The sequence below is a fragment of the Vespa mandarinia genome, chromosome 4 (assembly GCF_050613455.1).
Source record: "Vespa mandarinia isolate Hongniang chromosome 4, ASM5061345v1, whole genome shotgun sequence".
NCBI lineage: Eukaryota > Metazoa > Arthropoda > Insecta > Hymenoptera > Vespidae > Vespa > Vespa mandarinia.
In genome coordinates, this window is record NC_140813.1 from 8,613,412 (window position 1) to 8,630,150 (window position 16,739).

The 16,739-nt window shown below is 35.7% G+C and overlaps 1 protein-coding gene across 1 annotated transcript in view; it reads right to left on the bottom strand.

Annotated features, from left to right (window-relative positions):
• Positions 1-793: 793 nt before the first annotated feature.
• Positions 794-16,739, bottom strand: part of LOC118443014 (uncharacterized) — a 28,382-nt gene continuing 12,436 nt past the window's right edge. The window contains exons 2-4 of the mRNA XM_035869413.2: positions 6,807-6,979; positions 2,844-3,047; positions 794-2,746 (exon numbers count right to left, since the gene is read on the bottom strand). Of these exons, the coding sequence (XP_035725306.1) occupies positions 1,988-2,746; positions 2,844-3,047; positions 6,807-6,979 (1,136 nt within the window). The 3' untranslated portion in view covers positions 794-1,987. The remainder of the gene's footprint in view (positions 2,747-2,843; positions 3,048-6,806; positions 6,980-16,739) is intronic.

Here is a 16,739-nt window from a genome sequence, read left to right on the forward strand (position 1 = left end):
ATCGCCTCGTCGTAAATTACGACGAACTAGCGGAGCTCAGCGATAAACGTATAATTAACTAGGTACGCACGCGCGCTTTAAATTATTACGAATGAGACAGGGTAACCCACGTAGATACGTACAATCTACGTTTGTATGCGTATATGCACGCGCAAACCCGGCGGATTTGCGATTTCGCGCATTAACATAGCTTTGATATGATAACGCAAAAGAGGCGAACGAAAATTAATGAAGAAGAAGACAAAAAAGAACACAATAATGAAAACCACGTCGAAGGAATTTGTTTTACTTTCTGAAGAAACTAATTATTGTCATTAATAATAGTATTATTATTATTATTACTGTTATTATTATTATTAATAGTAGTAGTAGTAGTAATAATAGTAGTATCATTATTATTATTATTATTATTATCGTCACTGTGTGAAGTCGAAGCAGAGACGACTCAAATGAAAGTACTGAAATTTTTCGTGCAAAAATTTATCATATCCAGTATAAATATCGAAAAGTTCAAAGTGAACAATTAAGATCGTGACGTAATGTTTGCGCGCATTCGAGTAAATAATTTTTTTTTCTCAAAATTATTGGTAGGATGAAGATTTTTTATGAAAAATTATTTCATTAAGATAATGGCGAGAAAAGGAGCACGAAGCAAAAATTTGTTCCGGATATAATATGGAGCCTGTGAATGAATGAAGAAGTGGATAAGGTCGTTAGGATAGAACGAGCAGCATAGTCTTGAGAATAAATTAATATATTTTTAATGGATATATGGTACGTACTATCTTGCATCCTGGATTTTATGGCATCGCTTTATTTTTCTCATTCTTTCTCTCTCTCTCTCTCTCTCTCTCTCTCTCTCTCTCTCTCTCTCTTTCTCTCTCTCTCTCTCTCCCCCTCGCTTCCCCACAACTTTCCACCGGCCAACGTTTACGCTCGATGTGAATGTGTGAATGAGGGTCAAAGGAAAACGCATCCCTTTCTGTATCCCTTTGTCGTTATCTTGGCTTATCGCGCCTGCCTAGATCTTTTATAAGTTCTTCTATTATATACATAGGTATACCAGGCGAAATCTCTATTGCTTTAAAATTTAAATAATATCCGCGATTCGACGAACACTTGCTTTTTATCAGCTACGTGAATTAAATAAAACGTGAATCCTCCGTTATTTTGGATCTAATTATATACATTAAATACACATGCTTGTCTTTCATTTCTATTTGTCTTTCTCTCTTGTATGGACACACACGCACACTCACATACGTACACGCATACGCACACGCATACACATAGCAGACGCGCACACATAATTTGAATTTTTCCTCTTTCCCTCATCCTTCCTTAATTATCTCTTCTTTTCTCACTATCACACGGCAAAGAACCACTCACGCACGATTCACACTTTTATCTTCGGTAATATCGATCACGACATCGTTCCGATTATTGACCGAAGTCATTTCGAACTATCCATTCGTATTTTATTGCACATTCTCCTCTTCATTTATCTTTCACCTCGCATATGCCCTAAGCGAAAGATAAACTTCGTTCAAATCGGCGTCCACTCGCTGCAGATATGTCGTAACTGATATAGGCGTTGTTTTTTCTCTTTCTTCGCTTTGTCAAAGTAAATCGTTGTTGTTGGTCTATCCCTTAGGTGATATCGTGGAAACACGTTACAGACTCGTAACTCGTTTGAGAAGTTCTTTTTCTAATTTTTTTTTTCTTTTTTTATTTTATTATTCTTTCTCGATAGTCCCAGTCTTTGGAAGTTTGGAAGATTTACTACAATCGCGAGAAGTCATCGAAGTTACCGATAAGTCCTGTATTCATTTGTAATTTCTGATAAACGTGTTTAATTATTCGAACAATCACGATATTTGGATTGAAAAAATATCGAAAGTCCAAAACAAACACGTCAACATCTTTTTTCATTCGACTTTGTCAAAAATGAACATACAGAAAATCGGACTAAACTATCGAAACGTCACTACGTCGTGGACGGCGAAGTGGGCACCGAAATAGGTGACGTTGGAGTACTTGACTCCCTTCCATTCGACAACGTAGGCGTGGAAGCTCGATGTTCATTCTGATTAATTACAGGTGTACTTGTCCTGTTATTGTTACCGAGTAGACTGTCGATAGAAAATGGATTCAGCCTTTTTCTCTCCTCGCGACCCTTCACGGACAAGTCTATACTGCTACTCTGAACGTCTTCCTCGCTACTTTGTTGCCTAATCAGTCGAGTAACATTGTTATTGTTATTGTTGTTATTGTTGTTGTTACTATTATTCGCTGCCTGTCGGACCACAGATATATTCACTAATTCCCGTCTTCGTTCGAGAAGGCTCAAACCCCAATGATGAATACCTTGTTGATGATTCAAATGATCCAGACTCAAAGACGAATTTGGATTTTGTGTATTGGTACTCGCGTGATTCGTGCTCTGTCTCTGATCTGTCTGATCGGTGCTTCCATTAACCAATCTTGGATAAGACTCCCCGTCAACGGAACCGTCGGCTGCTGAATCAACTCTCTCACTTCCACTTTCGCTACAGGAATCCAAACCCCCAACAACGTCGATTTCTTCGTTAGCATCGTTACCAGAACCGGAGACGCTGCTACTCTCGTTGTTACCTAAATGTCCAAAGGAATTTCCAAGATGGCCGCTTAGAGAATTGCTACCTGACGCTGCCGCTGTTCGAGACTCCCACTCTGCTCTTAAAGTCGACAAGTCCACTGTTATACCCTGCAACAATTGAAACAAATTTTCGGAATGATTTTGAAAATCTTTCAGAAACCATTAGAAGATATTTAACAATTTCAATTAAACCATTCTTGCCTACCTTAGCGGCAAGTTTTCGTTGTTGTCGCTCAAGAGCCTTCAACAATTTCTTTTGCCGCCTTTCACGTTCTTTCCTCCTCAATTCCTCGGGTGGTATTGGCTCACCGCTGCAACTCTGAGGATGAGCATTGTGTGCCGGCCTACCAGGTCCCTTCTTCGTATGTTCCTTTTTCCTCCATTTTGCTCTTCTATTTTGAAACCATACCTAAAACAGACAACAAGACGAGCTTGCAATCAACGACGAATCTTCTAATTTATTTCTACGAGTTTGCAAATTTGCATACTTTGAACGATAAACCAGGCTCCCCTTTCCCCCACCTTTCTTTTTTCTTTAGTCTCAACAAAGATGCTCAGATTCAAAATTACAGGAGAAGAAGCAATGTCTGTCTCTTGCTGTTGGACGAAGGACCAACGACCCCCGAGGGTGTCCTGATACATCAAGAACACTAACCCTTTGCTCGTATTCGCGTGAATACTCGCGTAGCGTGAAGCACGATTTAGGGATGGCGTGCGGAGTCAACGTGTGCAAGAAGGGGGAGAGAGAGAGAGAGAGAAGAGGGGGGGGGGCGGAAAGAGAACGAGATAGAGAGAAAGAGAGGAGAACAATAGAGAAGAGAGGAAGAGGAAACGAACAGGGCTCGCGTAGGCGGTCGGAGGAGAGGGATGAAGACATTAGTTGCGAGGGTTGGCCAGTACGTGGCGCTGCTCTCACACGCAACCAAAGATCAATAGCCCTCTTCGACCGCTGAAACACCTTCATCACGTCGTACGCCTTTATGACTTCTCCCGACCATCATCTCTAATCGTGCGTTCTCTCCTACAATTTGCTCAACAACGCTGGAATTTCAGGAACACCGGTTAAAACGTCCCCATAAATTTCCTGATGCCTTTTTCTTTCTCTCTTTCCTCTATTTTCTTCTAAAGGTAACCAAACAGGAAAATTCGTTTTCTGTTCAAACATAATTAATAGCACTATTAGCTAAAATTAATATTAAAACAATTCACAATATTTTATATCTCTTATACGTTTATTAATATATATATATATATATATATATATATATATATATATATATACGTGTGTGTGTGTGTATGTGGAATTAATTGATTAAGGAAGTTTAGCTATGAACAATATGTAATTAATAATTAATCAATACGAACAATCGATCGATCGATCGATCCAACAAGAGTATGGATTATGTAAATTCATTTTACATTTCGCGTGAGTATGATGGGTACGACCGATAATTATCGGCACTTCCGTGCACACGAAGGAACGAAGAAGAGCATTAGGAGAAATCGGTATGGGTGCAGCTGTGGCTTGTTAAGAGTGATGCGTGGGAAAGCGTTAGCGTAAGGTTATTACCGTTACATGTCAGAAACTATCGCTTAACGATAACGTCTAACAAACTGTTCTACGACCAATCACACGTCAGGAAAATACCAGTGGCATCCTCTTTCGTGTTCCCCTACGTGGCGTTTATAGCTATCTTTGAATGATAACTTGGTATTTCCCTTCTAATCGTAAGATTATTGAAAGAAAAAAGGAAAAAAGAAAAGGAAAAAAAGAGAAAACAAAAGTCTTCGTTTTTCAAATACAAAAATTATAGCGTTATATTAAATATATTACGATATACATAATATTTCGAAATAAATTACTATAATATGAATTTTATATATGTATGTTGCATGATAAAAAGGGCGGAAAAAACGAAAATGAATCGTTTCAAATTCGTTGTACTATACACGAATCTTTTTACGTATCCTTCGTGAAGAGCTCCCGGTTTTGTCGATTCGACGATGTCATCCGCTTATCTCTCTACGTGACAATATTTTTTAAACGCTCATCCAAAAGCACCCGTATTTCGTGAGGTTATCTATTGCGGGGATCGAGTCTATCTAATCTAAAAGAACCGTTTCCCATCGCGGTGATGTCCCTTTCTCGAAGAGAGACGCACCGGCTGTGTGACACCGTGTCACCAGTTTAGGTTATCATCCACGATCTTTTTCTTTCTTTTTCTTTCACATACGGTCTCAGATTTATATTTGATACTCTTAGAGAGAAGAGTACAATTTTTTGTTATCAACTTGAAACCTAACAATTTTTCTTTATTCCTAATCGATTTCAATCTCGTATAAATCTTATTTTATTCTAAATTTTACTAACAATAAGAATATTTTTTAATTAATATAATGTTATCCTATTTCTACTCAACTTATCGTCGTATTTGTTTTGAATATGTTTCTATCGATCGAGAAACGTATCCTTGTCAATATTTTTGGTAGAAGCCAAACGGAAGCTGCCCAAAGCGTGTCTAAGCGCGTAAATTTAAATATCCTTGTCGAAGAGGGCCCTTTTAGTTCGAGGGTAGCCTTTTGGCAGATCAGCCGTGAAATTAAGGGTCCACCCTAAGTTGGTTCTCTTCTCTGATGGAGAGATCGATAAGTCTCTTTGATAGAGAGAATGGAATGTTCAATATTTAATAACTTTTTATATGATTTTTATAACGATATAAAATTTCCTTTAAAAAAATTTCTTTCTAAGATATAAAACTTTACAGTGAATATAAATTACATATTTCAGGATTTAGTTCACAAGTATGGGTTTTTTCATTTTAGATTAATTTGTATAAAAAGAAAAATATCAAATAGCCATAAAAATACATGCAAAGCAATAAGAAAAGAAAATACGATGGTGTTAACTCTTATATACAATAATATAAATTATATATTTTATGGTACTATTAATCAACATAATTTTATTTCTAAATCTCTCTGTCTCTCTCTCTCTCTCTCTCTCTCTCTCTTTCTCCTTTATAAAAAAGAAATTAATAATAAAAGATAATAATAAAAAATAGTCACATACGCGGAAGAGAAAGAAACTTATGATAGAAAGATATAAATGACGTTGAAAAATCGAAAGTTACGAGCTCCCTTTCGTCGATAGGCTACCTTAAACATCCCGGGCCCGGTCATTATTTAAATAGAGACGATCGATTTGAAGAGGGACGAGGGTACGTTATACGAGATAGATCTCTTTCGGTTTAGCACCCTCGAACATATTTGACTGGGATTCGGGTTCTTTTCTTCAGAGGTAACCGCATTCAAAATGTAGCAGATGGACTAACTACCCCCATGAGAGAAAGAGAGAAAGAGAGATAGTCAGGCCAAGGGGCAAAGGTCGGTAACGCGGAGCCACCCCCGACGTCTGTTGAACATCAACCCTCGAAACACGATTCCGAAGTGACTTTAAATTCGTGCGTATCGCGACGACCGATCTCGAAGTGTAGTGTCTATAAACGAAAAATACGCCAACGTAAAGCGTTGTCGAATCGACGCTGCTCTCTTTCTTTCTCTATCTCCCTTCGCATTATGAAAATGGCCGAATAAAGTTACGTTTTCCTTACATCATAATTTCCCTTATACATACGTATCTGAAACGTCAACGATCCTTATTTATTCGAAAAATATTCGTTTTGTTTTCTTTCGTTTTAACCATTTGTTAAAACATTTTTATATTTGCGATCCTTAAAAAATATCTATTTCATTTTACTTCTCTTAAAATGAACGAAATGAAAATTTATCGTCCCTTGTTCAACAATTATCTTGAACAATAAAATGAAGTTATAAAATGGATCATCTCACGAGGAAGGAATTTCGGCACTCGGGTATTATCTATATTTTAAGACCGTTCGCAAAATAGTATGCTTGTAGGTTACTTTACAAACTATATATCAAGCTTTAACGTTGATACGAGCTTAAAGACTTTGTATCCAAGCACGACACCTGCAGAAGAATATATTTTATCGTCGCTACTACCGGTGGTAAGAGGATCATCTTCAGAAAAAAAGTTGTCTTGGTATTCTGTTCAGACTAATAATCTTTAAAAGGAACAAAAAAAAGAAGAGCGGAGAGAGAGGGGAAAAGAAAACAGAAAGAAAGGAAGAAGGAATAAAGTACTCACAGCGACGCGGCTTTCTTTCAGTTCAAGTCTGACTGCTAGAGCTTCCCGCATAAATACATCGGGATAATGACTCGACAGGAAGGCTCGTTCCAATTCTTCCAGTTGCCAGCTATTAAAGTTGGTCCTGCTCCTTCGTCTTTTGCTACCACCTTCGTCGGATTCACCATCGCAGCCTGAAACGAGGAAAGAAGAAAATTGTTATCTTCAACATTATTGTTTCAACGTGCAAAAATCGATTGATTAAATGACCGAACACAACAAAGTGACATCTTTTCTAATCTCTTTTGTTTACAAACTGGACGATTATTGTTATTGAGAGCACAAGAACAAAAGGAAAAAAAAGAAAAGAAAAGAAAAAAAATTGTTTCGATAACGATTTAAAAACATCATTAAATCAATTCATATCGTATCGTCTATCTCTCGTGTTTTATAAATAGATATATACAAAAATATATAAAAGATTAGCATGTAATTTTCAAAATAATATTTTTGACGATTGCTATCATCGTAATGAATTCGAATGTTAAATATGAGATACGACCGATATGTCTAATATTAATTAGAGATGATAAAAAATATATAATCGAATCAATTTTTATCCAAAAAGAATTTATGAGAACACTGACCCCGACAGGATATTTTCTCGTAGATGCTTACGGTGCTTTGAAAAGGTTTCGTCCACGAAAGACGTTTCGTGAGTCGCATGTTTGACTCAACTCGTGCTATGTCTGCCTTCCATAAACGTGGAAGACGTTCGAATCGAGAATCGAGGCTTATCTACAGGAAAATAGTCGGCAAACATGGAGCAACCATCATACCGATCTACCCTCTCTTCTACACCACCCTTACAAACCACCGACATCTAACTTCCTCTCTTTCTCTCTTTTTCTCTTTTTCTCTATTTGTGCAGATAAAGCGAAATACGAATCTGAAATCTCGACATATTGAATAAACATGGAATTTCAGTGATTTTACGAGAATGCTCCAGCATACGGTAGGTCCGTATCTTCCTCAGGGATCTGCCAGTCCCAGTGATCGTTTTGTCCTCTTTCCACCTTGTCGTACGGCGAATTTCTTTTATCCGTACTCATATATATATATATATATATATATATATATATATATATATATAAATACATACATATGTATGCTAATATACCAGGGAACACACAGAATTGAATAAAAGATCGGAAATTATGATTGACTTGGCGATACTCGGCCGAAAGAGAATCCTTATCTTAATCGATATATAGACATCCATATATATTACATACATGTACATTTTACGTATATATACGTGTGCATGTGTACGCGCGAGCAGGCACGTGTATATATCTAGACATGGATATATAAAAATAAAGATGAAACGGCAAAGAAGGAGACGACGAAAGATCCTTTCTCTTCTAAACTCCAAGCTCGATCACGAAAATAGGTTCCATTACGAAACGAAACTCGTAGTATTATCGTTCGCCTTTATTGCGTGTTATGTTGAATATTCCGTTGAACAATAAATTTTTAGCATCCTCAATTGGTGTGTATCTAGTTTCTTTATTTTCTTATGAAAAATTTCAATCGGGTTTGACATAAATATCTATATCTAGATACTTATACCTAAGTCTTTAAATTCTCAGGCTATGGCGCCTCAGGTTTCATCTTTACGGGGAAAATGTTTCTAATTATGTATTCCAATGATGTCCACCGAAGTTACTTCTTTTTTTTTGTTCAACGACGCAACAATGATTTACGAAAGTTTATGATAGCTCAGTAATTATGTTAATCGAGATAGAAGACCACGTTCGTGAAAAGCATCGAACTAGTAAAGCGAAACGATCTCAAAGCAAATTCATGAATCTTTCCGTTAATAAAAGCGCGACACTCGTTTATCTATTCTTTATTACTCGCATTCCATAGCACCCTCTATTATTATCATCGAGGGTAATTACGAGAAAGCCGATAAACATTGTCGGGTGCATCGTTGGCGTTAAATAATTTATGAGATAACGAGTTAAACAATCTTCTGGTAATGGTCGTCTTCCCGTTCGGCCATTTTCCATGAGAGTTACCAGTCGACGTTCTACTCCTCGCAAATTATTTCTTCTCTTTTTGCTTTTATTCGAGAAAACGGAGAGGAAGTCGCTCGACGATGGGTAATACAGCCGGCGAATGATGGATCGGAGTGTATACATACGAATATAATGAATCGACTAATTTTGTAGTTATTTTCAAATACAACCACAAGGATATCAAATTTTAACGAATAAATTATTTTTTTCCCCTCTTTTTTCTTGTTTCCTAATATTCTTTCCTAATAGCTATTGAATAAATAATCGAACCAATTAACGTATACAAATTACATCCTCTTCGATGTCTAAATTAATTTATCCTGAAAGAAACGTAATTCGTTAATTAATTAATACATTAATATCGTCCGAAATTTATATTATAGATATTACCAGAGAATCATAATCTACTTCGGAGTATTATTATCAAAGATATCATTTGAAGAAATATCCAACGAAATTTATAATACATTACGAAGTATCGTATTCACTTAAAAATAGCGGAAAGTTATTGGCGGAAGATAATAAGGAACGTTGGTGACACAAGATCCCGATGATTTCACGAGAAGAGGATTCAATTTTGGTTCGTCGAATTAAAAGGAACGAGTGAAATCTTTGCTAGCGTTTCATTCTCCGTAGCTTTGCAATCCACAGTTTTACGATGTCATTCGTTTCGGAGTATCTCTCTTACTCTCCCAAAATTCCTCTCCTTTTCATATAGCTGGTCGCCATTTCCGCGAACACGCTGAAGCCTTATCGTACAAAAAGAGAGAGAGAGAGAAAGAGAGAGAGAGAAAGAGAGATAGAGAATAAATTCGCTCGTTAAACCAACGAACGAGCAAGTTCATCGAAGAAATTGCTAAAGTTCTCGCGTTTCGGCCAAGTTTCGACCAAGTTTCGTTTCGTGACCGCGAGAAACTGTGATTTATCGACTCTTTGACTGATACTCATCCTTCTCGTCCTTTCCTTTTAAAAGATCGTTTAATTATTGGTAGAAGATACTATTCGTCAACATCTCCTTTCCCACCAGCTATCAGAGGTCTAATAATATTCGTAATCTCAATCGAAAGTTAACATTTGTTGACCTTTAACGTATTTTTCGTTTGTTCAAAAACGATCAATGCTAATTTATTCACTGATGTTATCCATTGAATTGTATAATCTTAAATTTATTAATAGATAAAAAAATATGATGAATTATTTTAAATTCAATAATTAAAATGAGGAATTTCAAATTTTACCCGCGAAAAAATGTTTCCTCATGTACTTTATTAAATTTATTACAAAACATATATCAATAATTTAAAACGTTTCAAAAGAAAGGTCAATGTCTACTTTGAAAAAATGATTTCTTATTTGTATATAATATTCGAATTTAATGAATAGCTTTAGAACGTAGACACATACATCGACCAATTAAGATCTAACATCTACGTAAAATCTTATAGGTAAAGTGAACGTATGCTGAACATCGCCGAAAGCAAGAAAAAAATTATCGAGTCGCTCATTAATCAACGTAATTAGATACGATTTATCCCGAGGCGTTTTGCTCGAACCAAGGTAACCGAGACCAGAATGGATATCGATCGAATCTCTTCGTTATTGATAATCCGTAATTCATAATAAGTACTCGACTGGATCTCGTGCACAGTGGCAGTATGAAGGATTATCCCATTCAGTAAAGACTCGTCTTCGCAAATCCGGTGTACGCACGCGTTCGTTCAAATTTTCTTTACGTTAAATCGGAAGATGTCGTTTCCTTCAATAGAATTAATTATTTTGAAATCTTATATTCTATCAATTTTTAATGTTTCGAATAAATATATAATTAACCTTCTACAACTTCACTTTTTCATGTCTAAAAAAAAAAGAAAAAGGATAGATACAATGTGAAATATATACTAAAATAACTGCACTATATCGAATATAATTTGTACTTAGAGATAACATTAACTTTCTCACATATACTGATCGTTGATTCAAAGAATTTAATGATAAAGAAAAAGAAATAGGATTTCAAAAATATCTGTATGAACGTGTTTCTTAAGAATTGTACGGATTTATAAAGGATTAACGTTATACAGAAGTAGTTAAATAAAACATGTTGACGTATAAATAAGATCATACACGTTAAATATAGTTGAAGAAAACTGACATGATAATAATATGAATATAAAAATTCAAATGTCTTGCGAATGTGAATTAGTTAACTACAAAAATGTACGAAAGAGATTATATCAGGATATTTCTGAGTATGATCGTCAAAAAGACTTCAACGAATTCTCATATTGAAATATATTTTCTTTTACTTCGTGCATCCAGACGAAGATGTCGAGTAATAAAAGGAAGAACAGAACGATATTCGCGCAGGGTCGCGTGTGTCGTTAAGGGAGCCAACGCAGTGGTAACGTATCATCATACGATTATACCACGCGAAAAACGCGGCACGTCGTCGCGTATTAACTACTCGCCTTATTTTGTTCTGGCATGCAACGGGCGAGTATCCACCTACAAGGTGCAATCATAAATTCATTTTCTTCATCAAGTTTTCTATTTCAATTTTTTTCAAAGAATTTTTGAAACCCTAAGTTATAACGAAGCTCTCGATTAAATCATTAAAGAGAATATATTAAATGAATTTAATTTAACCAAAATAATGAAATCACAATAACTATCTCTCCCTAACTCTGTTTCATTAAAACTTCAAGAAAAAAAAAAAAACAAAACATATCAACTCTCATTCAACCATACAATTAAATCGTTCTTCCTAATTATCTTATAAGCTTCATGAATATGCAATAAGATGAATAAGACATTGGAAAGAAGACAAGCGAGTTGAGAAGTAAGGATGAACTTCATAACATGGTTCGATTCACATCCCAGATACGTCGTCTTTGAAGACAGCGAAACTTTGGTGGTGATGGTGGTTGTACTAGTTGTGGCAGGTTTCAGGCAAACTGCGAAATGGCGTGCTCGCTTAAGGCATTTAATGAGCCTCCTCGTCTTTACGCATTTATATATATATATATATATATATATATATATATGTATGTGTGTTATATTGATATACACTGAGAGAGATGCGCGTATACATACGCACATATGCATATACGCATATACGTATATACTCAAATATGGATAAGAATGATAGGTACGCGTGCGGATACACTTACGCATATCCGAAATAACGTGCAATTAAATTGAAATTATAGCCGAGCGGCATATCGACGAACGCTTTCGCCTTTTACGTGCTATCTTGACGTCCTTTTGACAGGAACAACCGGTCCGCGGCTTGTGTGTGCGCGAGTGTACGCTCAAAAAGGGAAAGGGACGTATCGGAAATGGCAAGGTGCCCTTTAATCGTTTGTACGGCTCTTCGTGCGTAATACGAGAAACTCGAGTATATTTTTATGGTTTTACGCTGGTTTTACGACATCACGCTCAGCTAACATAAGACATAAAATGATAACTTAAAAAGAAAGAATCGAGGAAGCTTCAGAATAAGAAATGAAAATTAATGCAACAGAAAGATAATCATAATGATACGTCAAATTTTCATGAGACCGAACCATATTCCTGTAATACTTTTTATAATAAATCCCTTTTATAATTATAGCCGACGAGATCTAATTTTTTTGCGGGAGTAAATTGAATACGATTTTGTTTTTCGTTTTACGTTCCGGAGTTGATTTTTGAATTCTCAACGTATGTAGCTTGCAGACAATGAATTACAGAGTGAGTCGAACAAAAAGAAAAAAAAAGAAAATAAATAAAAGAAGAAGAATAAAAATTTCAATGTAATATGATTTCTGAGAGAAATTATATTATACGTTCACATTCTGCGTTTTCTCTCTCACGCACTACTATGTTGCTGCCTTCTCTGATTACGCGCCGGCCAAAAACCGAATTGAGTTGTGAATGCAACTTTTAATGAAAGAACCCTGATGGACTGTCCGGACGTTTCTGGCCGGTATAACATGCAATTAAATTGTAATTACAACGCGGCCCGGGCCCAACGCGTCAAGAACGCCGAATATTTCCATACGCACTTCAAACTCCGCCTCTCCTTCCTCATTCTCTTTCTATCTATCTCTTTTTTCCTTCCTCGTTTCCTTTTATTTTCAACCGACAGGACGTTATATTTTTTGACACGTTCATAATGACATCGAATTATAATATGAAAGTTGATAAATACAAATCACTTTTTCCCGTCACGAAGAAACACTAATCGATAATATTTTCTTTATTAAAATCAACATCCTTCTCCATTCAATCGTATGGTTTTAATTAACTCTGGACAGACGGAATCCGTATGGCACGATCTAATTTCTAGCTTCTCTAATTTACCGACGATTTTGCAGAGACGTTAACGGCATTTACGAGCAATGTAATTCAGAAGTGAATTCGAGTTTCGTAATCATGGTCTCGCCGAGCAAAAGCTGGACGAGCGACTTCCAGAACGCAACCCCCCCATTTAGAGGGTAGTCTCTTGTTAAGTGAGAGTCAACGACGTCATTAGCGTTAGGAACGACATCCTGACACCCTTGAGACCGGCACTTTCTACCTGGAACATCGCACACGAACTTTCCAGGTGCTCTTCCTCCTGTTACCATAGACAATCTTTCATGACGATACGTGTATATATATACACTTATACGTATGCACTTAGAATATTTTTGCTCCGGAATATTTATCAGAAAATCGTAAAGATTGTCATTTCTACTTTTTAATGAAATTATACTGAATAATAATCTCCAACATGATAACTTTTATCATATTATTTATATATTATTCAACATGATAAATTTTATCATATTATCATATTATTTTATCATAGTATTAGAAGCAAATCCTAAAACATGTTTGATACCTTGAGGACGATAAATATTCAATAAATAGAGATTACCAATCGTATTTTATGCTAGAAACATTTGGTACATCGAATTGTTACACGTAGGTAGGTGTAAATATATTACTTGATGGTACAGAGCAAGAGCTCACTATTATCGACTCGAGAAATTAATATTGCTGGAGCGCGATGAATCAATGTTGAAGGGGAGTACAATAGAAGGGATAATATAGCAATACGAGAGAGAATTAGCACAGAATGCATCCCACGCTACGATACCACGCAAAGGTTAATGCATTCGATCTTACATGAGGATTTTCTTTGTTCGAATTATTTTCATACTTTTCCATTTTCTAAGATAAAACTTACAAAGAAAATTAAAATTTTTATTTTACGAGAAGTTTTTCAGAAAATTATTAAAATATCGGTCTTTCTAATCGATAAAGAACGAATCCGATGATTTAATAAATATCATGAATATATCTAATTGAAATAAAACAAGTAAAGATGAGAGATATCTCTTTCCAAGTGAACCTACTTAATAATATTTTTTCGAAAACAATTTTTTAACGACCTCTATATACTCTTCCCTCACCCCTTTTCCATATATATATATATATATATATATATATATATATATATATATCTTTTTTTAAGATCATTAATACGAACTTAAATACAGAAACATTTAATGAATGGAAGACCAATTCTCTGTGTATTAAAATCTTCCTGCAGAGAAATACGATCCACCCTTTTTATTTTTCTCTCTCTTTCTCATACATATACACAATCGGTAGCCCGACTTTCCAACGATGCGCGAGAAGGTAGGACCCAAGAAAAGGGGGTTAATAAAGTAATTTAACCGACGCGAGAGAGTGATAAAAGACACGAAATAGAACGGAGAAAGGGTGGTAAGGTGCTCGCTTGCCAATGTGAGAAGGAGAAAGAGAAGAGATGGAGGGAGGAATGAACAAGATTATTAAGCTGTAAGGCGTTAACTGGCATAAGGCGTCGGTAGGTGGATACGTTGCTTGCGTGCCAGACTGACTGCATTTGCATCTAGACGCCATCAATCCTCCTGACGCCCGGTTATACTCCCTCCACCATCCCTTCAGCAATCCTGCGGGGCCCTTCTCTTAGAGTCCTTTTCTCTCTTTCTCTCTTTCTCTTTCTTCTCTCTCTCCCTCTCTTTCTCTTTTTCTCTATCTATCTTTCTCCGTCTATATTCTTCTTTTCTTTCTTTCTTTCTTTCTTTCTTTCTTTCTTTCTTTTTTTCTTTTTCTCTTTCTTTCTATCTTACTTTCCTCACGTTGCCCCAGGTTACACGTTCTCGTCTCTTCGGCCCTGACGAGAACCGAATTAAATATCCTTCTCTCTTCTTTTTTTATCTCCATTTTAATCTCTTTCTCTTTCTTTCTCTCACTTTCTTTTTCCGCAATAATAGACACTCTTTCTTTCTCACTCTCTCTCTCTCTCTCTCTCCCTCTCTCTCTTCCTCTCTCTCTCTCTCTCTTCCTCTCTATCTCTCTCTCTTCCTCTCTCTCTCTCTCTCTCTTCCTCTCTCTCTCTCTCATCCAATCGTTCCTAACGTTAAGAAAGTTGAATTTAGAAAAAATATAAAAATTTTAGAAGAATCGTGTAATGTGTCTAATTCTTTTACAATACTTAACGAATTTTTTTATGGTGAAGTAATCAATATATATCACAATAAATTGACCCTAATTTTCAATTACTTCGCTCTGATAATGGAAAGTTTTTTAATAATGTTTTTGTCAATAATTGATTTCATTTATTATTTAAAATGTTCTTATGTAGATAAACGCCTTAAGAAGTCTCGGTTTCATCAAATTCATGAGATTATCAGAGTTGTTTCGTTTATTACAAATTTTTGCTACGTTTTCTTTTCCTGCATTTTTTGCATAAGCATTGAAAAATTTTCTAAATAAAGATACAACGTGCTACAAAACAAAGGAAGAAGAAAGAATATGTCAATGGGTCATAATTAAAATTGTAAGATGGATTGAGTCGATAGTAAAAGCAAAACGATATATTCCTGACAGGTGCAATAAAGAGTGGTCAAAAAACGAACATCACTCACGATACTTTTAATTCCTCTTAATGAATACCTTCGATATCTTATTATGTCTTTAAAATCGCGATGCGGGTAAACATTTCTTTTTTCTTAACTTGTCATACCACTTACTATACGTATCAGACGAACGATTATCAATCATTATATTTGTATGCGAACAAATGCACGTAAAACACGGCGACTCCTATACGATCGGCCTTAAATGTTAGTTACGGTTCATTTTTCTTTTTCTTATTTTATTACCCAGTTTTACGTAGATCAGCAGCAGCGTCATTACATTATCACGATCGTATAACACTGTTCGTATTCGATATTAAATATACAACATATGTAAATACGTTGACATAATGGTTCCATGAATAAGGCTTATAGAATGAAAAACGATGACCTCGACAGATAAAACTAGACAAGAAAGAAAGAAAGAATGAATGAGCGATATCGAAAAATAATGTCGGATATTGGCTCATGGTAAAATCTGATTGGTTGCCTTCAAATTCCCATATTTTTTTCTTTTTTACTTTTTCATGTCAAATTTCATTGAAATTATTACATACAAGTAAAAAGAAATTTAACAATTTTCATCATAATTACTTAATAATCCTATCCGAGGACTCATTCGATAGGTCGAGTAAATTCTTTAAATGACATATATACTGTATATATATATATATATATATATATATATATATATGTATATAAATACTAAGATATAAAACGCAGTATCGCGTCTCGCAGATCGATCTGAAAAAAACTCTTGGATGTTTCTCGGATGCAAAAGGTTGAAGAAATAAAAGAAAGGAACGAAAGATGGGGAGAAGGTAGTAGTCCCACGGCAATGTAACAGTCCCAGCAGCATCAGCAGCAGCAGCAACAACAGCGGTAGGAGCAACAGCAGCAGCAGCAGCAATAGCAACAGCGGCTCGTCGAACGGG